This window comes from Grus americana, chromosome 16 (genome assembly GCF_028858705.1).
Source record: "Grus americana isolate bGruAme1 chromosome 16, bGruAme1.mat, whole genome shotgun sequence".
Classification (NCBI taxonomy): Eukaryota; Metazoa; Chordata; class Aves; order Gruiformes; family Gruidae; genus Grus; species Grus americana.
In genome coordinates this window covers 4,292,433-4,318,127 of record NC_072867.1, presented here as the reverse complement: position 1 = coordinate 4,318,127, position 25,695 = coordinate 4,292,433, and the positions used below count along the sequence as shown (strand labels likewise).

The 25,695-nt window shown below is 55.6% G+C and overlaps 1 protein-coding gene across 3 annotated transcripts; it reads right to left on the bottom strand.

Annotated features, from left to right (window-relative positions):
* Nucleotides 1–8,550: 8,550 nt before the first annotated feature.
* On the bottom strand, nucleotides 8,551–22,532 carry TBX3 (T-box transcription factor 3). 3 transcript variants are annotated; one of them, XM_054844167.1, is made up of 8 exons: nucleotides 22,476–22,532; nucleotides 20,361–20,805; nucleotides 18,241–18,508; nucleotides 16,792–16,938; nucleotides 14,528–14,604; nucleotides 13,043–13,200; nucleotides 10,977–11,680; nucleotides 8,551–10,095 (listed from the first exon to the last, which is right to left on the bottom strand). In XM_054844167.1, the coding sequence occupies exons 2-8, from the start codon at nucleotides 20,753–20,755 to the stop codon at nucleotides 9,649–9,651; spliced, it is 2,196 nt and encodes a 731-aa protein (XP_054700142.1). In that variant the 5' UTR covers nucleotides 20,756–20,805; nucleotides 22,476–22,532; the 3' UTR covers nucleotides 8,551–9,648. The 3 variants fall into 3 exon arrangements, with proteins under 3 accessions (XP_054700142.1, XP_054700141.1, XP_054700143.1); XM_054844166.1 differs by lacking the exon at nucleotides 22,476–22,532 and adding an exon at nucleotides 21,414–21,867; XM_054844168.1 differs by lacking the exons at nucleotides 20,361–20,805; nucleotides 22,476–22,532 and adding an exon at nucleotides 18,998–19,182.
* Nucleotides 22,533–25,695: the final 3,163 nt, after the last annotated feature.

Sequence of the window (25,695 nt, the reverse complement as noted above, 5' to 3'; positions counted from 1 at the left end):
TCACCAGGAGCCATCATGTCGGTGGTGATGCCATTCTTGCACACATGCTTTCAGGCCTCCCAGGATTATACGTGAACCGAAGGAGGGTGGGCACGTAGGATTTCCAGAAGAGTCTCATTTCTCAAACTCTGAAGGAGAAACACTTTAGAAAACACTTTCAATTCACGTCTTTTCCTTTTTAATGCTGCTACTTGCATCCTCTGTGTTTCTCACGCCCAGGCAGTTGGGGATCCCCCGCACACACCCCCACGCACACACACCCCCACACCCACACACACCCGCCGCTGCCCCGCTCCCCCTGCCAGCCCTGGGCAGACGCTTCCCGGGGATGGGGGGACGGGCGGCTGCGGGGGGTCCCTGGAGCCGAGCCCTGCCCGTGCTTCCGGGCCGCCCCCACCAGGTGGCACTCCAGGAGCGGCTTAGCGCCGCGACACGGCCCCGGGAACGGCCCCGGCTCCAGCGACCCGCGGGGGCACCCCCGGCAGCAAGGCACCCTCCTCTTCTCCTCCCAAACATGCGGGTTGCTGGCACGGGGCACCCAGGTCCTGCCTGCTGCCGTGATTTCATGAAGCCTTAATTTGGCGATTTCGTGATTTCAGGATTGCATGAGACACAGGGCGAGGATGGAGCCCCCTCCCTTGCTCTGCCCGGAGTCAGCCGGGGCTGCCCTCGGGGACAAGCCGGGCGCACGGGCAGCACTCTCGCACCCTCCGTCCATCCTCCTGTCAGCAGAAATTTGGAGCCGCTGGTTGCCGGGTTGGGGGGGGGGGGGGAAGAGGATGAAAATTATGGTTTATCTTTCTTCCCCACCCCGCCCCCCGGTTTAATATTTGGCGGAGGGAACAAACCAGAGAGCCGGCTGTAAAAGGGGTGTGAACACAAGCACCGGGGCTCCGGGCCGGCAGCCGAGCGGGGAGGCTCCCGCGTGCTGCCCGCTCCTCGGGGGGTGACGGGCAGGGACCCCCCCCCGCCTCCGCCCAAAGCTGCGCCGGGGGTGGCGAGAGGGCCCGGGGCTGCTCGGCGAGCTGGTGTTTGCAGAGCTGAATTTACCCAGGACACGCGATAGGGCAGATAACGCAAAGCTGACCGAGCCATGGATACCAGCTACACCAGTTAGAGCCTCCCGGCCCCAGCCTGGGAGTATGGCTGTGCTCGGCCAGGCGGGACAGAGCCTGGGAAAGCCGGGGTACCGGGGGGGGCTTATGTGCGGGCTGCGGGGGACGGCACACACCGTGCCCGGTGTCCCACACCGCACACGTCTTGTGCAAAGTGAAAGGAATGCGTTCACATCCTCATAGCTTCGCATTATCTTTGAATAACGACACACACACACATGTATTTGAACTATTAAAATATTGGAAACATATAAAGCTGCTTAACGCTTTATACATATTACGTACGGAGAGACCAATATCTAAATACAGTAATGTACAGCTACGTAGAGGCTCTGAAGCTATGCACATGGTATGTCTGTAATCGCAGAAATGCGTGCATGTAAACACAGCCGTTGGAGTGGGGGTGTCGGGAGCTGCTGCCCGGGTGACCCCTCCGGTCCCCGCCGGCCGCTCCGTGCCGGGGACGGCGGCAGCTCGCCCGGCTGCCCGCGGACTCGGGCGGCTGCTGTTGCCGTTGGGTTTGGTTGTGGGTTGTTTTTTTTTTTTCCTTTATTTTTTTTCCTCCGTCATTGTTAAGAATATTGGAAAACATCGCTAGGTTCACTAAAGTCTCTGCTGGCCTGAGCCGCCGCTTTTACCGGGAGCAAATCTTTCGGGGTGCAAACCAAACCCCCGCTCATCTCAATCCGAAAAAAGCCGCGTTTTCGGCGGAGTCGTCGCTCTCTGCGCTCCCACGCGTGTTCCCTCCGTATTTCAGCAGGGAACCCTCCCGGGACAGGTTATTCCTCCGCTTCTGGACGGGTTCCTGTTGAGAAATATTTAAAACAAACCAAAGAGCGACAAGACCACCACCACCACCGTGGTGCGGCTCTCGGGTTATCCCCCCCACTAATGACTGACGGCTGGTGCCACTGAGACAAATAAATACATCGTAAGGAGGGCAATGGGTCGCGAGTCGTTTTGGCCCTAAGGTGAGATTTAGCAATGACCGCCCATTAAAACAAGCTTTTCACTTTTCCTAGGGGTAGCCCCGACCCCCCCACACACGCACCCGCTCCAGCAAGCGGAGCGGGGAGCCTCCTGGCATTTGTATTTAAGGTTTGGGTTTGGTTTTTTTTCCCCTTCTCTCTGTTTTTCAGCTCGGAACCGGGACAATTGGAAACCGGCAGAAACAGAACTCAGGAGAGCGGAGGAGTTAAGAAGCGCCCCTCAAAAATCCACGGGGAAGGCCCCGAATGGGCAGCAAGAGAGAGCGGAAAAGAAAAATAATTTTCAAGAAACTTGTCAAAAACAAATACCAGACCGCCTAGGAAAAGTTGCACGGCAGAAGGGAAATAATCCTGCCAGCTAACCGCGGTGCCACATTTCCCACAGAGCGCGATCGGGCAGCGCGATCGCGGGGGGCGGTGGCGGGAGCCCCGTCCCTGCAGAGGGACCGGCAACGTGACTCCACGCTTCGCACAAAAGCTTGGAGCAAACCCTTCCAGCTCCCTCCCTGCCGCCTCCTCCTGCCCCAAGAAAGGCTCTTTATTTCATGGATCCTTCAGTCCGGTCGGTGGGATGCCCCAGCCCGGACACCTTCCCTCCCCGGCCGGTCCCCCCCTTCCCCGGAGCCGCTCCGCTCGTACCTTCACTGGAAGGAGCAAGTCCGGGGGGGACAAAGCACCACTGGCTTTTTCTGTCGAGCTATTTTCCTTGTTACCTTTATTTTGTCAGTGGCGCTTTGGCGGCTTGCAAGGAAATAAAGCTTGAAAGGATTTCGGAAAGGAGAGAAGCTGAAGGCAGAGGGGGGCTGCCCCGGGAGGGGAGGGGGTCGGGGTGTCCGTGGGGTCGGGTCGGGCTTGGCACAGCCCAGCCCGCTTGCCATCAGGGGGTTTTTGTTGTTGGTTTTTGTTTTTTTCAATGTCACGTTGAAAAGCGTCATTTTCTAGGAAGGGCTTTATTTTGGGGGAATGAGGGGAAGCTTAATTTAGTGAGACCAACGTGAGATTCAGCTGGAATTATGGCCGCGGTTACCTGCACTTGAGGTCAAACTCTGTTTCGGCTAAGAGCGGTTAAAAAAAAAAAAAAATTTACTTTTTCCAGAATAATCAAATCATTAAAAAAATAATTACAAAAAAAAAAAGGAGAGGTGGCTTAGAAAATTGAAAACCCAAAGGCGATGTCTGCGGGGTGGCTGCGGTCTGAGCTGCCAAGGAGGAGCGGTGGTAGATGAGGAGGACGCAGCTCCCGAGCCCCGCAGAGCCCCGCAGCCCGCCCGGCCTCGGGGCTCAGGCTGCCCGCAGCGGGCGGGGAGGACCCGCCGCAGCCCTCCGCGTCGGGGCGAGGAGCTGGAGCCAGGAGTTACAATAGCGCCTTGAACGGCCACTTCAAGCTAAGGGCTTCGCCTCGCCGTGTTTTTACACGCCTTAATTGTTCACTAATAATGCGGGGTTTGGGGAGAAGCACGTGGGAAGTTTGGGGTTGGCTGGAAAGAAGAAAAAAAAAAAAAAAAAAAAAACCAAAAACCCCAAACCAACCCCATGGATCATCCTCCAGAGCTGGCTACCTGGGAGCCGCTGGCTTTTTCTCTCCGCCCGCAGTCAAAAGGCTTCAGGTGTAAAGGGCCGCCCCTGCGCCGCTCGGGAGAGGGATGCACGGAGGGGCTGGCTGCGGGAGAGGTCGGCGGGTCAGGGCGCGAACGCGATGCGAGCCTCCAGCTACACGGGCTGGAGTGTCCCTGTGCGGGGCTCTTTGCTCTCCTGGGGTGTGTGTACAGTGCGTGAGGGGGGTGAGGGCTCGGCGGTGCCACCGTGCCCCTGGGGACGCGGGTTTCTTTGCAAGATGCTCGTAGGTGTCGCAAGGGAGAGGGGTTTGGTTTTTTTTTTTTTCCCGCCTCGTTTCCCACCTCCCCCCGCCCCAGCTCACCCCAACCCCGCCGTCCCGGCGCCTCCATCACGGATCCGCTCGGCCGGCTGCCCCCGGTGCCCCCCCTCCTCCCGGCTCCCCGGGACCGAGGTGACGGGGACCGGCGGGCACAGAGGAGCGGGGCGGTCTCTGCAGGGTGCCACGGCTGCTCGCCTCCGCCGTGTCAAGCACCAGTGCCTCAAGGCAATCGCCACATCAGACCATTTACCCTCCCGAGACAACAAACAACCGATCCGTCCATCCGTCTGTCCGTCCGTCTGCCGGTCCTGGCCAGGGCAGTGCGTGTCCGTGCGCGGAGCAGCGCGCTCCGGTGACCGGTTTGCAGAGACCCTCGCACCGGGCTTCCCCGCAGCAGGAGCTGCAGAAACAGAGAGGGGTGCGCCCTGCCTGTCCCCCCGCACACCCGCAGGCGCACTAAGGTGTTTGGGGTTCGCCTTGGTCCCGCTTTTGCGGGGGCATTTTTTCGGGGCTCACGTCGGAGCGTGGCCCGGGCCCCGCTGCCCATCCGGGGCGCACGGACCCACAGACCCCGCGGCTCGGGCTCCCACCCAGGACTGATGTGTGCACTCTTGCAGACACACGGCAGCTAAATTTAAAGCAACTCCTCTCTTTTTTTTTTTTCCTTTTTTTTTTTTTCTTCCCTTCTCTCTCTGCCTTCCCAAAAATCGTTTCCCGGTGCAATCCTGCAGCCCGGGGCAAGGGAGGAGGCGGGATGGTCCCTGCTTCCAAGACTTTTATGAACAATCGTTAAAGAAATCAGCCTCTTTTTTTTTTTTTTCCCTCTTCCCTTGTGCGGAGGCCGGAGAGGTCCCTTTGATCTGCGAGGCCTGGCGTGCTCCGAGCCCGCACGCCGGCTGTGTGCGGGGAGGGGGCCCGGCCGCCGCGGGAGCCCCCCGAGCCGGGACATGAAAGGCGAATTAAAAAAAAAAAAAAAAAAAAAAAAGAAAGAAAGAGCGGCCAGGGTACGGGAGATCGACCGAAGGGCTTAAATATTTCATATTCCTGGAAGCTGTCAAGGCCAAAAACAACAACACGCCTCCCGCCTCCCTCCCTCGGAGTGTTTGCAGAGGCCAGGAGCGTGTGTGCGTGCGAGGGGGCCGGGGGGGAGAGGGTCATAAATTTTCACTTGTAATCAATCAATAATTAACTAATAGCAGAGCGTGGCCCGAGCGGGCCGGCAGGACGGCGGCGGCGGGCGATCGCACCGCCGGGCCCCGCGGGGGTATCCGTGTCCTCCCCGGGCCGCTGCGGCTCCGGTTCCCCCCCACCCCGCCCCGGGACCGGCGGTGCGGCTCCTGCCCCGCTTTCCCAGAGACTTTGGACTCGGGGCTAAGACTCCCGCGGGTAAAACCCAGCTCTGCTCCTAGGAAAGCCAGCGGCGAGCTCCGCCGCGCTGCCCGGTCGGGGGTCGGGGGGATGCCTGCTCGCCTCCCACCCTCCCCGGAGCCACCCTCCCGGTGGGGTGCCGTGCCCCTCTCCCACGGGCCGTGGGTCCCCTCGGGGGCCGCTCCGCACTGCTCGCGCTGCCCGAGAGGTGGCGCCGGCGCCCCGCCGGACCCCCCCGCCGCCGAACCCCCCCCACACACACCCAGCGCCGGGTCGCCTGCATCAGCCATAAAACCATTGAGGATATCAAGACAGGCGCCAGGTGAGTAATAGACAGGATAATCCAGAGAGATTGCTCGCTGTTTACCTCCTTCCACAAGCGCCACAAGAGTTACTCATTAACGTTACTATATACAAATAAGATACACAAGAGATAAAGCCATTTGCAAGTCAGAGTTACACCTGTGGTACACGGATTTCTTGCAAGGGCATGGAGAGGGGGAGGTCAGCGTTAGGCCCATGGAAGTGGGGGGGGGTTAAATCAATTAGGCTGCACCTTAAAAAAATAAATAAATAAAACTAAAAATCGTGATCTCCGGTTTTGCGGCGTCCCGGGCTGCCGGTGCCCGCCCGGCCTGCGGAGCGGCTACCGGACTCCCGGGCCGGCAGGAAAGGGAGGCGGGTTTGCTTTCCTCTAAACATCAGCAGCAAATTTCCTCGCCAACCACGCAAATTTACCCCCCCGCACGGACCATAACCGCTCTCCCTCTGTAAGAGAGATTTGGGGGACCGGCAGCTGGGGAGGGGGAAAAAATAGAGGTTCCCCCCCATCATTCCTAAAGCCAAATAAATGAGAACGAAGTGGCGGGGGAGGGAGGCCGGGGGGGTAGGGTGGGAGTCTGTAAGACACGGGAAGGTGCCTCTGCGCTGCCTCTAAGGCCAGGGCTCAGCGCACAGAGGAAAGTTGAACGCCGTGGCGAAGGATGGGTTTACAGCCCGGAGGGGCTGGCAGCGGCCGGCCCCGCCGCTCTGCTTCCCCCCCCGCCCCGGGGCTGGGTAATCCCCCCCACCGGAGCAGCCCCAGCTCCCACCCGCGCGGAGGATCCGGGTGGAAACCGGCTTGTGGGGCTGCAGCCCGAAGGCTGTCTGCCTGCAGACGCTGTCTGGTTCTTGGAGTGGGTATTTTTAATTTTTTCTGCCATATCCGACGCCATCTCTATCCCTAAAAGCCTCACCTCGCCCAGGCCAGCTCAGAGGAGCATCAGCTAAAGTGACATTTCCAGCAGCCATCACCTTGGGCCATCCGAAGGTGGGGAAAGACGGAGAGAAATAAAATCATCCTCAGCCCAAACCTTTCCACCGCTGCAAGCACCGTGGATTTAAAAGACTCACACACACTCCAAGCTGAAATGAGAAGGGTCCCGTCCTCCACCACGAAGGGGACTTGAGCAGGGGTTGATGTGCATGGGGGGGAGGGGGGTGTCTCGCTAGGGATTTGTGAAAAAGATCGGGGAAAAAAAAGCTTTATCGCCACTTTCACCCACTGAACCTCTCTTTATCTCGCCGGCGCAGGAGCTGGGGACCACGGGCCGAGGGTCAGGCAGAGTATAAAACAGGATACAGGCTGGAAGTACATCCCTATAATATTTATTACTGGCGGAGGATGAATCACTTTCCAATATACGCGCCACTAACTGTTGAAGGGAGGGGAAAAAAAATCTCTTTAACAAGTAGAAATATATATGTTCTGCTAAAGGATGTGCTCATGGACTGGCAAAGGTACAGGCAGGGGCTGCCAGTTCTCCTTAGCTCTCTTCTCAGTGACCTCCCAGGCCACTGGTCCACCCTGCAGCCTGGATGCCTGTCCCCGTTTCAGCCATTTTCTAGCTTAATCTCAACATATCATCGGCCCAAGGGCGAGACGGGGCGATTCCAAGGGAGGGGGGAAAAAAGAAAAAAAAAAAAAATCCCATGTATTTCCAGGTGATAACTAACTGGAAAAGCCAATTCCTCTGCCCGGACGGGAGGGAAAACGAGCCCAGCAACACCATCAACTCCTGAGCACTTTACCTGGAAACTTTGGAGGAGGGCTCTGCATTAAAATTTAACCGATCTATTCTCTAATTCTTCACTTTTGCGTTATTAATTTATGACAGATAAAAGCATAGCTGAGCCTTTCTCATTAACTTTTCAAACGCCACTTAATATTGTTCCATTAAAAGAGGTGACTTAGTAGCCTCTGGATCGACTTTAAAAGCGGGAGGGATGAAGACGGAAAAGGTACATTAAACAGCTTGCTTAAAACTCATACTTCCCCACCAACAATTCAAACGACACCATCCCGACTGGTTCGTACTAGCTCTTTCCGGGAGAAATATCTTAATATTGGGAAGGGGATGGGGGTGGAGGAGAAAGGCAGAGGAGGGATATATATCTTTCAACCCCTCCATCCTCCCAGGCACTTTCGGGAGGGTTGGGGTGAAAGCATTTCACAGTACGCCCAAGACATTTCAATAAAAATTTATTGAAACTTCAGTGACTTTTAAAAGGGAAAAAAAAATTACAGAAAAAAAAAATAGCAAGAACTTCTCAACATTTATATAACACAAAATATACCTTCATTTTTTTTTTTCTTTGAACCAGCTCTGAGCACCTGACTTTCAAGCCAAGAAAATATGCACTCACTCAAACAAAGACAACAATAAGCACAGTAGTAAAACTCCATCGTGGGGTTGGTTTTTTTGACACACCAAGGAAATGGGGAAAAAATAATACAAAGTAAAGAAAATCCTAGAATCTTCATCTTTTTTCTCTCAAGCCACTGGAGAAGCCTGTTGTCGTGTATTAACGTATATAATTTTTTGTTGTTGTTGACATTTTATACGGAAAGTAGCACTTTGAACACTGAAGAAATCGAGGATTAAAAGCTACCATGGCACATTGCTTTTTCTCTTTCTTTTTTTTAAATATCTTCGATTACTTTTTTTAATTCTTATTTCTGGTTTGCCTTTTGCATTCGACTGTCTTACAAAAGGACGAGGTCAGGTTTTTCTGGGGTGAACTCCGATTTAAAAGTGAGCCCTCGGAAATGGGGGTATTTCTCCTCTGGGTCGGGGTGTATGTTTAAAGGAATTATGAACTTGAAATGAAAACGACTAAAAATAAAAACAGAAGGAAAAAAAAAGAGACAGCTGCAGTCGTATTTACAGAGATATGTACAATGTCAATAAATTAAAGTTTAATTTCGAGTATTCATATTCCACGTATTTACAAGAGTTATCAAATAATTACATAAATACTTTTTTTAATAATAGTGTCCGCTCTTTTCTTCTTCTCAGCATGTTTAAACCTTGTTATTGCATATACAATTAAAGAGGGAAAGCTGTGATAAACCTACAGTCAAGCTACAGAGGTTTTTAGATAAAATAAATTCACTTTTTTTTTTTCTTTCCAACTACACTTCTTATTGTTGTTGCTACAGGGAGAATGTTTAAGGTAGAGGGACAAGGGTCTTATTTCTGGTTTTATTATTATTAATAATAATTTTTCCCTGGGATTTGAAACGAGCATTAAAAATAAGCAACAAAACCCCACCGAAATAAAAAAAAAATACCCCACCCCTCCCAAAAAAAAGCCAACTACAATGGAACATGCAAAAAAAGCCACCGACTGGCTTTCAGGCGTCACAATAATATTTTAAACACACAGCTTCCCTTAATATTGACTAAGGGGGTTGTCGTTAACAACCCACCCAGGAAACAACTGTTGAAGAACCGATATGCGAGTTACTTACACACTTTTCTTTCGGAAAGAAAAAATCACTTCTCTTACTTAATTTTTATTCATACGTTTGTTTGATTTTTTGTTTTATTTTTGCTTTTAGATGTTTTTTTCTTTTTTTTCTCTCTCTCTTTTTTTTTTTTTTTTAATGTTACACGGTTAAAAAAAAGAAGAAAGGAGGATGCCACAACCCCGCCGGTGACCCGGCCAGGCCAGCCTGCTCCCTGTGAGCAGCCTCCGACCCAGCTCTCCCACCTCGGCTTCGCTCCCCCATCCCCGACCCTCTCCCTACCCTCACCCCCCTGCTTCACCAGATACCTTTTTGCTGATAAACGCGCACACAACGCCGGGGGTGGGGGGGAGAGAGAGAGTATATTAATAAAAAAAAAAATAGAAAGTGGGGGGGAACCAAAATAAAAGAGGGGGGTAAAAAAACAACTCGTGGGAGGAGGATGTGGTTTCTTTCAAACAAAGTGCACTGAGAGACTGCTTTGAAATGAGCTCCCGGAGGCCGGGGGGGTTACGGGGAGCCGCTGCGGGATCTGTCCTGCTTGGGGTCGAGCCCACTGACCAGGCGCTGGATGTTTTGCAGTTCGCTGGTGGCCGCCTCCTTGTCTGCGCCCAGTTTGGGGGAGAGGGAGACGGAGCCGGAGGAGAGGGTGGACGAGCGGCTGGTGAGGTCCGAGGCGGAGTCCAGGGGTACGGAACCGGGGCTGGTGGTCAACCCCCCCGCTTTGCCCTCGCTGGAACCGGCGGCCAGGCCGGGCAGGGCGGTGGTGAGGAGGCTGCTGCCGTCGGGCAGGGGGACGGGCAGCGGGTAGGGGCTGTAGCGGAGCCGCGGCCGTACGGCGTTGAGGAAGGGGTGCCGGTGCACCGAGCTGGAGGCGGCGCTGGAGGCGGCGGCGGCCGCGGCCATGTAGGTGTAGGGGTAGGGAAAGAGGCTTCCGAAGGGAGACATGGCCAAGCCCTGCGGGACAGGGGGGAGAGAGAAAGAAAAGGGTTACTGGCCTGCACATAATCCCCCGGGGTATGCTCTACGGCACCCCCACGCCAGCACGCCCCACGCACACACCAGTGGGAGAGCTGACAGCGGCCAAGCTGCCGCTGCCCACGGGAGGAGATGAAGACCCGTCCTCCCAGTGCCGAGGCCAAAACCACCCGGATCCCCCGAGGCAGCCCCTGCCGAGGGTCTGTCCTGCACGGCCCCCCACTCCCCGGCTCCCCTCCCGCTGGGCGGGGGGGCGAAATGACATAAGGGCCTTGGTGTGTCTTCCCCCACTCTCCTTGTCCGCGAGATTTTCTTTTGCTGGGGCGAACCCTCTGTCCCCGTAGGTATAGCCGCCGCTCGCAGGGCAGCCCCGGGAACACCCCACCATCACCACCCCCCCACCATCACCACCCCCCACCACCACCCCCCCCACACACACCCCCCGCGACGGCGACGCCGCTCCACAGGCCGGGACGCGCCCCGCAGAGCTGCGCTCTGGGACTGCCCGGGGAGCCGCCAAGCCCTCCCGGGGAGGGGCGGGGGGGAGCATCAGAGGCCTGGCCCGGTACGGTGTCCCACGGAGCACAGGAGCAAGAGGACGGCAGGACGGGTGGAAGAGCTCCGGGAGTTCAAGCTGGGCCACCCCCCCCCATCCCCCTCCCCGGGACTTTCCCATCTCTGACTTTCCCCCAAACCCGGCGCCTGCCCCTGCAGAAGGAGCCGGGGGGTGGAGGGACCGGCAGCGAGGACGCTAAAGGGGGTGCTCCGCTGCCCCCTCCCTTCCCCCAGGACGGACCCCCCTGCTCCGGAGGGGCAGCGGGAGGCGGGGGGGGGGGGCGGGGGGGAGCGGAATGCGGTACCTGAGAAGCCAGGACGTGCTGCTGCAGATGGAAAGGCAAAGCAGCCGCCGATGCTCCCGAGAGTCCCTGGGCCGCCGCCGTGGCCATGACCGTGTTGTCCAGTCCCGAGACACCGGCAGATGCCCCGGAGACGGTGGCGAGCAGTGGCCCCATACCCGCGGCCATGCCGGAGAAGGCCCCCCCCATGGCGAACTGCCCGGGGTGAAGCAGCAGCGGGTGCCCGTTCCCCAGCGGGTTGAAGAACTGCTGACCGGCCAGGGTGGGGGGAAAGCCCAGGTTCTGCAAGTGTCCCTGGCTCAGGTGGGCCGTGCTGTCGGTCTGGACCGTGAGGGGAGCGAAGGGCTCTTTACCCAGCAGCCGGTTCTCATCTACTTTGGGGCCATCCCTGAGGGGGCTTTTCAGTTCCTCGCCGCTCAGGCTTCCCCCCCGGGTGCTGGAAGAGATAGTAGCCGGGCTATGCCGGGAGTCCGGAGGGGCTTTCTCCGTCCTCTCTCGGCTCCGACTCCCCGCCGAGTCACCGGGGAAGAAGTGGCTTTTGGAGGGGCTGCCCCCCTTCTCCCGGGGGTCGTCTCCCGCGGCCGCGGCGGAGCTGGCCGGCGCTGGGGTGGTGGCGGTGGTCGTGCTGATTTTGCCCGACTCGTTGGCTTCTAGCAAGGGATCGTCTTTGCTGTCTGCATCGCTGTCTCCCTCGCTGGGACAGAGATCTGCAAGACAAAGGGAGCCCGGGGCTGGGGTCCAGCACTGCCACGTCCCTAACCCCCCGTCAGGCTGGGAGAGGGGGCAGAGAGGCTTCCTGGCCGGCCAGACATTTCAATGTAAATACTTCCTTTTTTATTATTAGATAAATAAATATACCTCCCGGCTCCCACCACCCACCCTATCCAAGCCAACCCGAGTTTTACACAGCGCAGCAAAACTGGCTGCGAAACAAAGCGGCGGCCCGAAGGAGCGACCCCCCAGCCGGGCGGGCCCAGGGCCAGCGGCTCCGCTCCGCCGGGGCTGCTCGGGGCGGCGGGGAGCCCCCGGGGAGCCCCCCCGGCCGCGGCAGAGCCAGCGGGGCTGCAGGGACAGCAACGCCCTCTCGGCGAGCTTAGAGGGTCTTGGGGATGTGTCTCCTAAGAACTTTTCCAAACTTTTCAGCCCTTTCGACGGGCAAACTTTGAACATACACACGCACACCCATCCGCCTGCATCACCCCCTGGACACCCACCCCCCCCCTCCCCAAACGCATGCACGGCTTCGCTGGATTCCTCTGCGCTTCATCTCCTAATTTCAGCGCCCCAGGTGCGAAGCTCTGGTTTGTTTTTCGGGTCCCCTCCCAGCTCCCCTCCCCGCCGCTCGGCAGGACTTTAAACAAACGAGTAAAGCAACAACAAAAAAGAGGTTGTTTCCTCCTCCCCCCTGCACCCCCCCGCCCCGGGATGGATTAATACATGTGAGAGAGCTGCAGACAGCTCCCAACCCCGCACGGAGAGAAATCGAGGGTGACTTTTCTATAACAAAGTTCGGGACTGTATCCAGGGGAAAGATCCTTCCTCTAATAACAGATTCAGAGAGGAATATTAATGGAGTGACTCCAGTTTTGAACTTTTGCCCCGTGGTCTGTCTTTGCTCCCTTGACTCAGAGCTGGCTCCTTTCTGAACCAAGGAGGGGAGGAATGAACGTGCAGCAGGGGGAGAGGGAGGCCGGGGAAGAGGGAGAAGGAGAGAAAGAAAGTGAGAGGGAAACAGTTGGAAGGGCAGAGAGGGAGAAAGAGAGAGAAAAAGAGGGGGAAAAGGAAAGAAAAAGAAAGAAAAAGTAAGAAGGCGAGTGAGACAAAAAGGAAAAGAAGGCGAGAAGGAGAGACAAAGAAAAAGACAAAAAGAGCAAGAAGAACAGAGAGGGAGGGAAAAAGAGATGAAGAAGAGGAAGAAGTGAGAGAAAAGAGGGAAGAGATAAAGGAAGGAAGGAAGAAACGTCAGTGCCAGAGGGCAGCGGTGCAGGCCAGGATCCGTCCCCTCGCGGAGCAGGCACCCAGGCTCTCCCCGGGGGGACTCGGGGGGGTCCGGGCTGCGCAGCTCTCACCTTTGAGGCTGGAGGTGCCGACGGCGGGCACGGCGGGGCAGGAGGACTGGGCGAAGCACTTGAAGGCCGTCTGCTCGTTGGACGACTCGTCCGAGGTGGGGTTTTCCTTCTTCTGCCTCTCGTCGTACACCCGCATGGACTGCAGGGTCAGCTGCTTCCTATGGGCACACGCACCCGCTGGGCGAGCGGACCCCGGCACCCCCCCGGGATCCCCCCAGGACCCCCCATCCCTTCCCCAGCCCCTTCTTGTGTCCCTATTGGGGGATGACAGGGGCAGGGGAATTAAGGGCCAAGGTCCTCTCGAGGGGGGAACGCGTTTCTCGCAGGCAGGACTTGGCTGCTAATGAGAGGAGATTTCTTGGAAGCGGTGAGCGGCTCCTCAGCAAGGGCAGATATTAAAGACAAGGGGCGGAGGGAAGAGGGAAGCATTCCCTGGAGATTAGCTTTTAAAAGGCAAGGATGTTCCAGAGATATGAGCCATCTTAATGGTTGCTAAGATTGCTAGGAAGTGGTTATTTTGTTAGGCACTTTATGTAATCTTTTCACCAACAATTAACCCGGACTAAAAATCTATTTATATTTAGAGAGAAATTAGAAATCATTTCCGTCCTGTGGCTCCAGTGTTGGCTTTATTTTCACACTGACGGACAAGAGGAACTGGCGTGTGCGTGTGTGTGTGTTTGTGCTGGGCTCAGTGCTGGGCAGGGAGAAAGGCCTCTTGTTTTACATTACCGTCCGTGTCGTGTCCCCCCCCCCCTTTTTTTTTTTTGTTAAAAAAGAGGAACAGACAGATTTATTCATTATCTAAACTCTAAACCCCAGTGCAAACGGCTAAAATATCCTGTCTGCTGTAACAAAACAAAGACATATCCCCCATCAAAAGAAACAAAAAAAATCATTCCTTTCTCTATTTTCTCCAATATTAAAAATAAAAATCTTGAGTCCCATTAAAACGAGTTCTGTCCGTCTGTCTACCTGGAGCACAAACTGTGTCCTGCTGCTTTTAGAAAAAATAAAAAATCTTCTATCATTAATTACTTCCATATTCACGAGACACCTCTGTCAAAACAGTTTATTTATATGTTTCTCCTCCACACTTTAGTCTTTTCGATACAGTCCCCGGGAAAAAAACAGAGGAGATTCAACCAGCAATCAGCTCTGCCCTCACTTCTCCCTCTTTTGCAGTCCCACATACAAACTATAATGTAATATTCCTCTCAAAATTTTAAGGGAAACTTCTTTGTTCCAGTGATACTTGCTTAATGTACCACCATTCCTTTGGCCAGCCATCCCCTCCGATGTAAAAAATAAACGCGGAAAGCAGGAAAGAATTCCCATGCAATCAGTTTGGCGTTATTAATGACAAGATCCTTACGAATTTTGGTGGGGGGAAGTGTGGTTTGGTGATTTTGACCTCTGCTCATGTTCTGAGCTTTACACATGAAAACCAAACAAGGCGCCTATATACAATCTATGCAGACTCACCTTTTTTCTCTCCTTCCATTCCCGGTGTCCCGAAAACCTTTGGCAAAGGGGTTGTTGTCAATTTTTAATTGAGTGATCTATAGGATGGAGAAAAAAAAATAGGCAGGGGGGTTGGGACAGAAATAAGGAGATTTTGTATTAAGAAACAACAGCAAAAAACCCCTCTCCTCAGTTCCTTCAGTTCCACCAGGACCTCGGCAGGAGCAGAGGACAAAGGTCTCTGGTTTTGGGGTGAATCTCCTTGTTTTGCCGAGCCTGTTTGGAGGCAGCTCGCACCCGATCCCCCGGCCGGGCTGGCCGGTGACCCGGGCTGTGGTGGCAATGAAAGAGCCCCGTGTTGCTGCCACCGCATCGGAATTAATTTAGCCGTGCAATGCGATCCATGCAAGTTATGCCTGCGCTTAAAACTCTTTAAATGCCATAATTAAACCGCAAAGGAATCATACCCACCCCCTTGCTATAATAAAATACTTTATATAATCGCATTATGCTCCGCGTGTGCGTGTCTGTTGGGGCGCCGGGGGTGCCAGGAGCGAGCTGATTTTTTTTGGGGGGGGGGTGTAAGTTTTTTGGTGAATGCTTGGGGGTTTCCTCGGAATTCAGGTTATTGCAGGGAATGGCTGTTTCTTCCTGCGTTTAGAGGGATTGGAGGGGTGGGGGGGTGCGGAGCACCCTGCAAGTCCCCGTGCCTGCGCGGACGATGCGAGGAGGCGGATTCAAAGCCCGGCCAGGGACTCCCCTCACTATAGCGGGATACGGGGATGCCGCCTGCCCGCCGTCCCGCTCCCGGTCCCGGTCCTGGACCGGGCTGGAAGCGCCGCAACCCTCCAATTTGAGAGGAGAGCAGGACCCCGACGAGCAAACCCCTGCCTGAGGCTGAGTGCCGGGCAGGACCGGCGCCGGCTCCCAAGTTACACCCCCCCCCCTCCGCCCCCCGCCGCACACGCAGGATCAGGAAGGAGCAGGAAAACCCACTGCTAAAACCAGCAGGACTTTTAATCCAGGTGATCCTGGCCGTGCCTTCTGACCTGCCGGCGAGGCGGCTCTCCCAGCGCCGGAGCCGAGGGCTCCCCGCCGCTCCAGCACGCCGCTTTCCAGGAGATTTCATGGCAATCAGACAAATATGCTCATTTTTGTCCTTTAACCAAGCCGGCCCCAGCTGATAGACCGGGGCGAACAGCCCTGCTGATAAGTCCCAAAGCAAAGTCTACTCTCTGTACACACATTTTCTTTCCGTTTCCTTGCAAGAGCCCGGCCGCAGAAAAAGAACAAAATAGCCCGAGGCCCGAGGGAGAAACGGCTTTTTTTTTGGAAAACGAGGGCAGAAAGGTGCAGCCTCCCCCCCGCCTCTTCACCCCTTAATTTTTAATAGTGAAGGATGTGAGGGGACAGAGAGAGGCAAGGGAAAACTGCAGCGAGTGGACGCTGCACATCCAGACCCTCTGCGCTTAACGCACACACGCACAAAGTTATAATTTATAGACAGAACAAAAATCAAAGTCCCTTTTTTGGCTCCTTTGCTTCCTTCCACTTGACTTAATTATCATAAATTCGCCATTTGCCACTCTTCCAAATACACCACCTTTGTCGCAAGCGACAATAAACCAACAGAAATGGAAAGGTAGTGTCTGCAGTGCTGCAAAAGTTTCTCACACTGGCTTTTTCAGACCTTCCAGCTAAATTCAAGCGAGATAGCCCTCTCTGATCAGAGCATATTTCTGTACCACAAAAAATAATAAAACACTACAGGATGCAAAAAAAATCATAATATAATAATAATAGGAACCAGACGTGTGCTCTAGCCTTATTGCCAATTGCTGTTAAAGGAGCTAAAACAGCACAAAGGCCAGGAAGAATTACAAAATCGCCCTGCTGCTCTCCTCCCCCCCCTCCCCGTCTTTCGACACACGGAGCCGATTCTTTTTTTATTCTTTTTTTCTTTTTTTTTCTTTTTTTTCTCCCTGATGCGTCTTAGATTAAATCCACACTGAAAGCAGCGATCCCCACCCCATCCTACCCCTTTCCCCATACCGGGGAGCGAAAAAAACCCTAAGCAGGTTAACCCTAATACCCTCCCCGAGGTCGGTATTAGGAGAGTGCCCGACCCCCTCCCCCGGCGCCTTCCCGAAGTTGGATCAAGGAGGTTTTGAAGGGGAGAAAAAGAGGAGCGGGATGGGCTTCGTGATTTTTAAGGGAACAATGCAGAGTAAAAGCTCTCTTAAAAGCCAAAACACGTAAAACAAATCCTTTCTTAATCTCCTTACCTTATCATTCTGGTATGCGGTCACTGCGATGAATTCAGTCTCCGGGAAAACGTAGGTCCTGAACGTGCTATAGGGAAGCTTGAGAATATCGTTGGCTCGGACGATGTGGAACCGGGGCTGGTACTTGTGCATGGAGTTTAAAATGGTCTGGGGGGGAGCAGCGGCCGGCAGCAGAGAGGGCGGGGGGGGGGGGGGGGGGGGAAGAAGACGGTCAGCTGGAGCAGCACCCCCGCCTCGCACTTTCCCCAGCCATCGGCACTTTCTCCTCCTAATTTGCCTTCCCTCTCCTTCCTCCCCTCACTCCTCCTCCCCGCCGAGCACACTCCAAACACACGCACACGCCTTGCAGCATCCAACAAAAAGCACTGACAGCTCCAGCTCGCCGGGGTTAGGCTCTCCGCTGGACCTCTCGGAGAGGGGGTTAAAATCCCAGCAGAGCTCTCCTAGGAGAGGGGGAGAAGCTGTTTGGGCTCCGGCCGCAATGTCTTTTGATTTCAACGTGAAAAAAAAAAAATTAAAATCAAGTAAAGAAGCAGCAGCAGCTACAATAGCAACACCACCACGAGAGCCTTGGCTAGGTCTAATTGCTTGCCCCAATCCACTTAAGGCCTTCTGCGAAAGGCAAAAATGTATCGCCTAATCAAATCACAGCTAGCAAATGCAATCTTCGGCACATTAGAGATCCCCCGACCGCGGCCACCACCAGCAACCCCCGGCTCCGAGGCGGAGGCTTTCCCAGGAATAGAAAGAAATGGCAAGGATCGTCAGAGCACTTATCAGCAGGTTTGTTTGATTTCACTCTTAGGGTAAGTTTTTATCTCTGCACACCCAGTAAATGTAAAGGAGTGGATAGACATGAATGGGCAACTTGACCTCTGATTTTGGTCCCTGTTTATTTTCACTTTGCCTTGCTTTACATTATCCAGATTAATATATATTTAAATGTTTGCATACTTAGGCCTTTAAGCCCTTTATACACATATCCATATCATTTTCCTATGCTTAAAAAGCGTGATCGACCTTATTAAAAAAATATAGAGAGATATATAAAGTCACCACAGCTCTGAGAAATATCGAGTTGTGCTATGCTGGAAATATATCTCTAAAGTTAATGCTGAATGGCACAGATGGGGCTTCGGAGAGGTTACAGAATAAACTCGAGTGTTTAATCCTGACCTCAGCAACAGAAAAAAAAAAAATAAAGGAATATTATAAACCGGACAGATGCAGGTCCCCGCGTGCGTGGAGGGAGGTATTTATTCCCCGTTTTCCCCGCACTTCGGCCACCCGCGGGAGCTGCCAGCCGGGGCTGCGGGAACGGCTCCGGCCGAGCAGCCGCTGCGCTCCCGGGTGGATCCCCCCCGCCGGGACCCACCGCTCCGGCCAGGCAGTGAGGGAGGGAAAGGGCGGGGGGGGGGGGGGGCAAAGGAAGGTGTAAAAGGCACTCACAAATCCGTGCTTGTCAGAGATGTTGTTAGTGAGCTTCAGCTTGTGAAAGGTGACGACTTTGGACATCCATTGTTCGCCGGTGGCCGGGCTGTCCGGGTGGATGTACATTCTCTTTGGCATTTCAGGGTCAGCTTTGCCGGCTACCATCCACCGGGAATTATGGAATTTGTACCTACAATCATCAGCCGCCACAATATCCATCAATAAAATGTACTTGGCCTTTTTATCCAGTCCAGTGCATCTCACTTTAAATGGAGGAAACATTCTCCTATGGGCAGAGGGGGGGGGGTAAAGAAAAGACAAGACGAAAATAAAATAAAATTAATTACAGCGTTTAAATAAGCTCCTGAATCTCGGTAGCGCGTCCACCAAGTATATCGCTTCAGCTCTCAAGCAGAAAAGTCGCGTGTGCGCGTCTTCCCCCCCCCGCAGCAAAAGGGCTTCCCCCCGCCCCCAGCGAAAAGGTTTCTCAAACGCTGAAAAGTTTCAGGAGAAAATGGTCCCTGGGATGGGAGAGGTACGTGTTCCCTAGAAATCAGCAGGCGCCTACCCTCTGCCATTCCTAAACAGCAAAGTCTCACTTGGGGCTCTCAGATCGCTCATTATTTTCCTTTTTGCCTGCTAAACAAAGAACTGGGAAGAGATCGCGCCCCGATAAAATAAATATTCCGCATTATTCTAACCTAGTCCACCGGTGAAAAGCGGAGAGGGGACTTTTTCACTTTGCAGAGGAAGAAAAAAAAAAAAAAAAACCTACAGCGAGGGCAGGGTGGCTGCCGTGGCTTTCCCAGCGCTACAGCCTGCCGGTGATAACCCATTTGTGCAGAGGGCTCTCTGCAAACCCCGCTCCCCTCCGCTCCCGAGTCCAGCTCGAAACTGCAACAGGATACCACAAATTTGCTGTTTATTATATCGAGCGGTTGGCATTCAGCAATCTCAACTTAAAAGGAAACACATGACTTTGCAACATGTAAGAGCGCTTAATACTCGCCGAGGCTTTCGCGCAAAAACTTTTGACCACAATTAACAGAGAAAACTTCGGGAAAGCAGTAAAATGGGCAAGGGGATTTTTTTTTTCTTCCTTGCTGCTCTGAGTTGTTTTTAGTAATTTTTTTTTCTTGAGCCTGTAGCCTGTAACTGGTGCTCTGCAAGTAGGTGAAGCTCCAGCAAGGCAGCTGAAGGCCAGCTAAGAAGACTTTTCAGGAGTGGCTTCCTCGAGTAATTCTCCTGGCAAATTACACGCGAATTGTTTGGGAGGTTTCTAAGAGAGTCCCTTAGAAAAACACCCGGGTACGAAGAAAGTTTTCTCCCTACATGTCATCACAGCAATAGGTAGAGTTGTAAAAGAGCACAGCTGTCAATGAGTAGCGAATATAGAGAGGGATTTCAAATGGGTAAACCTATAAAAAGCTGAAATGCCGAGCGTGGACGCGCCGTGTATTTTCATTCATTCCCACGTGAAGGTTATATAAATACAGCGACAAGCAGCGCGGAGCTGCAAAACCTTCCCTGCCACCACAGCAGCGGCTGCAGGACCGCTGGGTATTTTTGTCAGCTTTTTGTGCATTTCCAGATGTAATTAGTCAGCACAAATGCAAGCCTAGACCCCAGCAGAGAGAGAGGCACAAGCGAAGCAACCGATAAACTGAGCCTATCTGCCCTCCTGCAGCTCCTGCCTCACCAGCAGCGATACGCTGCTCCGAATATTTTTTCCTTTATTTCCCTTTCTCTTTCTTAAGGAAGAAAAAACTACGCGTAGCAAGGCTGAAATCAGGCCAGCTCCTTGTCCAACCCCAAATTATTTTCTTTCTGCTACCAGTCTTCTCCAGAAAGCATTAAGCTACTGAACCATGAAGGGACCCTCTCGCCCCCCGCACACGCACACGCTGAGCAGGGCCGGTTCGTGGTTCAGTGGTCGAGCCTTTCCCTGCAGCGTGGTGCCCGAGGTGGACTCGGATCTTCAGCTGCCTAAAACTTTCCATAATTCCAGGTGAAAGGAGCTTTACGGAAGAATTTGTCGGCGAAAAAGCCTTGCTCTGGAGCAGCCTGGTGGGGTGCAGAGACAGGGCTGGGGGAAAGGGGAGGGGGGGGAAGGCACGAACCCCCGGACCCAGACCTACCTTCCCGATTTGGTAATCACCATCTCCGTGCCTCTTTTATGGAATTGCTCCCAAAGCTCTTTGGCTTCCAGATGCACTTTCGGATCATCTTCCACCTCTTCTTCTGGTTCCAGAGTTTTTAAAGGCCTCAGATGGGCTGCTGCCTGGTGACCCAGGGAAGAAAAGGGGATACCAGTCTCTGCAGCCCCCACTAACTGATCCATGATGGGTTTAGCCAGAGCCCCGGGAAGGGAGAGGGCGGCTGCCCCGTTGGGAGGCAAAGCCAGAGCCGGGAAGAAGGGAGGCTGATGTCCCAACACAGCACTCATGGCAAAGTCCGGTGCCCGGTGAGGTAAAAAAGGATGATAAGCCATGCTTGTCCCAGGAATTACTGGATCTCTCATCGGTATATTCATCCACTCCACTCCTCGGTCTTCCTACTGCTGGAGTAGTCCCGGAGTGGTTTCTAACAGCACATCATGAAGAAGAAAAATTAAGATAATAACAATAACAGCAATAAAGCACCAAAAAATAGGGTGGGGGGAAACAAGCTCTAGACAGCACAGTACATGGGGGAGAGGCAGAACTTCTACAGCCTACAACTTCCCGAGCCGGGGCACATCCCCAGCCCTCGGGACAGCGGATTAACAGGATTGTTCATTATTAGTCTTGCTTTTTTTGTGTTCGGTCTCTGCGGGTTTGTTTGGGTTGTTGGTTTTGGGTTGTTGGTTTTTTTTTTTTTTTTTCCTGAGTGGAAGTCCTTGCGCTGGAAAAGAAACGCCGAAGAAGGGGAAAAAAAAAAAAATCCACCGGGTTCGCTGTCTGCTCCTGTTGCCGCAGAAGGGCTGGACAAGCCGAGATCCTTTTTTTTCTTCTTCTTCTTTTTTCTCTTAGTCTCAATCCCCCTTCTCTTCTTTCGTGGCGGAGGGTGACGGGTCGAAGCTGGGTTTTCTTTTTGGGTGGCTGGTTCTTCCCCCCCCCTCCCCCCCACCCCTCCACCTTTCCTCCGTACAGTCAGGCTGCAGAGCAGAGGCTGGGAAAGGAGGGAAAGCAGAAAGAAGCAAACAAACCCACCCCCCCTCGCCGACCGAGGAAGGCTCCTGAGCAACCTTCAGCAGCAAAAACTTGTAGGGAAATCTCGTTTCCGCCTCTCCTTCCCCCCTCTCCAAGCAGGAGCTGGTCAGGGTGCCCTGATTTCCATCAGGATCTCTTCTTTCTTTCACCCTCCTTTTCTTTTTATTTTTCCCCTCTCTTTCTCTTTCACTCCGCTTCAAAAAAAAAAAAATCTGGAAGAATTACGCTCTTGTCTCTGCTCCAGCAGCGCTCCAGCAAGGGAGAGAGGGAGAAAGAGAGAGGGAAAGAGAAAGGAAGAGAAAAAGGGGGGGGGGGGAGAAAGAGAGGAAAAGAAAGAGAGAGAGGGAGAAGGAGCCTCTCAGCTCTGAGAATTCCCTGTGAGTCTGTGCTCTGCGTGCACCAGATTGTATGGATGTGTTGTGGGTTACAAGGGAGCTGGAGCCTCCTTGATTGGCTCTTTGACGCTTTCGGACCAATTGTGTGGCTCCATAGGCGTGGTTTTGACAGGTCGAGTGGAAGGGGGACAGAGCCGAGTTATAAAAAGAAGGTGTCGGAAACTGTAACGCTGCAGCAAAGCATCACTAGTACTCCGGGCCGTGTGAATATGTCAACATGATCAGAGGGGAGGGAGCAGGCAGCGCCGGGGAGGGCGGCCGGGAGCACCCGCCTCTAGGGGGGGTGCTCGGGGCCGCCTCACCGCCCCCCCCCCCCCTCCACTTCCCCCCCCCCCCCCCCCGGCCCCGGCCTCCCGCGGCCCCGGCGAGATGGCAGGCTGGGCATTTTCAGTGCGCTCTCCTCCGGCTGCCTGCCCCGGTAGGAGCTTCCAAGGCAGCGGCCGCGGGCAGCGCTGGAGAGGCGGCGAGGGCGCGCCGGGAGCTGGGGGGGGGGGGGCTCCACGCGTGGCGGTGGTGGGGTCCGGCTCTGGGTGCTTCCGCCCCGCACCGCCCCGCACCCCAGCCGGGCCGTGCACTGCGAGCTTTGCCCCGGCAGCCGCCTCCCGGCCCGCAGCGGGGGCAACCCTGGGTGCGCCCCCCTCCTCCCCGCCCCGAGCTCCGGACCCACCTCGGGCAGCCGCGGGGCCCGCCGCGCCGCACGCCCATCCCCGCCGCGTCGCGGCAGCCGCCGGGGTTGGTGTCATCCCCCCTCCCGCTGCTCCCCCCCGTTCTCTTCCCCACCCCCCCAAGGAAAGTTGCTTTCTTTAAACGAGACAGGACCTCCAGGCCGGGGACCGGGCGCTTTCCTCCCTCCCGCAAATCTGAGGGCGAGCCCCGGAGGGGTGGGAACCGGCCCGGGGGGTAGCTCTGCGGGTCTCTCCCCGGCTCGGGGCTCGGCTCCGGCTGCCCCAGCCGCCGCGGCCGCCGTTATTATTGTTGTCGTGGGCGTAGCAGGCTGCGGCGAGGCGGGCAGGGGCCGCCGCTCGGCTCAGCCCCGGGCCCGGCGGCTGCTGATCGCGCTGCGGGGGGGCGAGGGGGGGGCGAAAAGCGGCTGGAAAACGGGATTTTATTTATTATTCTTTTTTTCTTTCTTTCTTTCCCTGGCGCTGAGGATTAAGGCCACTCGGCTGGCACCGGCGCCGAGAGGGTTACGCTCCCACACCCCTCCTCTTCCATGAGGTGCGCGGGGAGGAGACGGGAAGTGCGGCTTTCCCTGCGCCCGGGCCGGGGCAGCGCCGGGGCGGGGGGGGCCCATCCCCGGGTGCCCCCGTGCCCGGGCTCGCATGGAGCCAGCCACCCCCACCCCCCGGGGAAGACATCACGCGTGGGTCTGCGCCGGCCCCACGGAGAGGGAAGAGCCGGGCGGGATCCTCTCGGGACGTTTCTGGGGAGACATGTTCCTCGGGGAGTGACAGTGCAGGGCAGCAAGACGGGGCTTTGTATGCGTGCGTGTCGTGGGAGCCGTGGGCATGCAGGGCACGGGGCGCCCACGCGTGTGTTAGGCGGGATATCCCAGCGCCGAGAGGTGCCGAATCATCATCCTCTCTCGGGGGGAACGGCTGGGGGATCTCCCTACACCCCCCACCCCCCCCATCCTGCTTTAAAGAGAGGAAGATAATCCTCCGGGAGCGGAGCTGGGGAGCGCGGGGGCTCGGCGCTGGCTGCGCGCAGATGGGAGCGGAACCTCTTAAAGTGATTAGCTCTTCTAACATTGCATTTTTGACGCACATGGTTAAGAGCGCTTGGCGCCAGCTTGGTGAAGTCCCTGTAGTAACCAGCGTCTAGGAGCGCTTTGCATTCACCAAAATATCTCCCCTTTGGTCGGGGGTGGGGGTGGATGGAGAAAAGAGGAGGGAGGAAAGGAAGCGGGAGTAATGCGTTCAAAGGCGGGGGGGGGCGAAGACAAGAGGGGGGGAAGTCTCATGTGTTTCACGAAGCCAGGAGCTTGGCTACCCGCGCAGCGCTCGGCACTAGTTATCAACGAAGGGAGCGAGTGTTTTCAACGTCTGCTCTGAGCCGGTTCTCGGGCTCCTGCCTCCAGCCGCTGCCGCGGTGGGAACCCCAAACCCTATGCCTTTCCTTTAATAGAGCCCACAACAAACGGCCGGCGGCTTCAAGAAGTTTGCCGCAATTTGCCCCAACCAGGCCGCCGCTCTCTCCCTGGGACCAGGAGGTGCCCGCGGGCTCCCGCAGGACAAGCGCAGCCGCTCCCAGCCCCGCCGCGCCCCGATCCCCGCGCCCGCCCCGCCGGTGCGCGCCCTCGGCGCCGCGGCAGAGGCCGGAGTCGTTACCGCCCTCCGCGCCTGCCCCGCACCTTGCACCGCGCTCGGCACCCACCCGCGCAGCGGCCCGCGGAAGAAAATAAAATGTTTGCCGCTTATGATTTCCAATTTCAGCGTCTGGCTAATGGCGTGCAAACTTCCGCCAGTTCCGAGTGACCTCCCCGACGAAGCCCCCTGGAGACTCGTATTATGAAGGGAGGCTGCACTAATCTAAGATCAAAAGCGGGAAGGTGCGAACAGTCTTTGTCTCCCTTCGGCCGCCTCATTCCCCCTTCTGTGTGTGATAAATCTACCCTGGCGCCGACTGCGCGCTGGATGATTAATTTGCAAGCAAACAAAAGGGACCTGATGGCCAGCCATCTTAGTTAAATATTGGCCAGTGCTTCCAGCTACTTGTTAGCCGCCTCTTTGCCAGAAATAAATAAATAAGCGAGGCGCAGAAATAAATAAATAAGGACGCCCGCAGAAATTAATGGCAAAGCAAAGGGGAGGAAGGGGGATAAGAAAAAAAAAAAAAAAAAAAAGGAGACCAGGGCGGCCCGTGAAGAAGGGCCGGGAGCGGGGTGGAGGTGGGAATGGGGCTGGTCGGGGGGGGAGGCAGGGTGATAGCACACCGAGATAGGCGGCTGCCCCCGCGCCGCCCGGCCCGTCTGCAGGCTGGGCTTGCACCAAGGCCGACACTATCTTGGCTCTTCAAAGAGGCATGAAAGGTCTCCGCTGTCTCCCCGGAGAGCGGCCAGGCCGGAGCTCTCTAATCTCGGACCGCAAAGAACTAAAGGCCGGGGAGGGGGGAGCGGCTCCCACCTTCTCCAGCTCTCCTCTGCTTCCCGATGCCACCAGCGCCAGCGCCTCGCTGGGTTTTCCCTGGTTCAATCCAGGCCGGAGGAAAGCGGAGCTGGCCAGACCCCGGGCCTTTGGTGGTTGAGTGGCTGGGAGAGCCCCGCTTGCTCAGATTTCACCCTCCTAAGCAACTTTTAGCGTTTGCACGAGAGCTCGGGGCATGCAGCGAGCCTGCCCTGTGCGTGTGTGTTGGAGGTGTGGGAGGAGAGAGGCTCTGGCTCTCTCCCGGTGGCCTGAAGAGCCAGCTGGAGGAAGAAGGCAAGAGGAAAATAAAGGCAGCCCGGTTTTTGGGCCCACGTCTTCTCCCAGGCCTGCGGGAGCAGCTCCGAGGCATGTGTGCGTGCGTGGAGGGGCTGTGTGTGCGTTACGCGCCCTCTGTGTGTGTACGTGGAGATGTTGTGTGGGTGTGTGCGGCCGGGAGGGATTTGTGCCCTGGGGTACACTGCATATCCCTGCTCCGACAGCAAAACCCGAGGTGTCCCTTGCACCCCTTGCGTGTGCTGGGTGCTCACGGGTGCTCTGCAGGAGAGGACAAGCCCTGGTGCATGGTGAGCGGGGCCAACGTGCAGAACGTAAGTGGGGTTTTGCATCCTATCTATGCATTTCCTTATCACGCTGCCCGTCCCAAGCATCCCCCAGGGGCCCAGACCCATCCTGCTTGCCAGCCGCCCCACACCCTGCAGGATTCATCCCTCTCCTCCCTCCCTTTCCCGTGGCGCTGCAGCC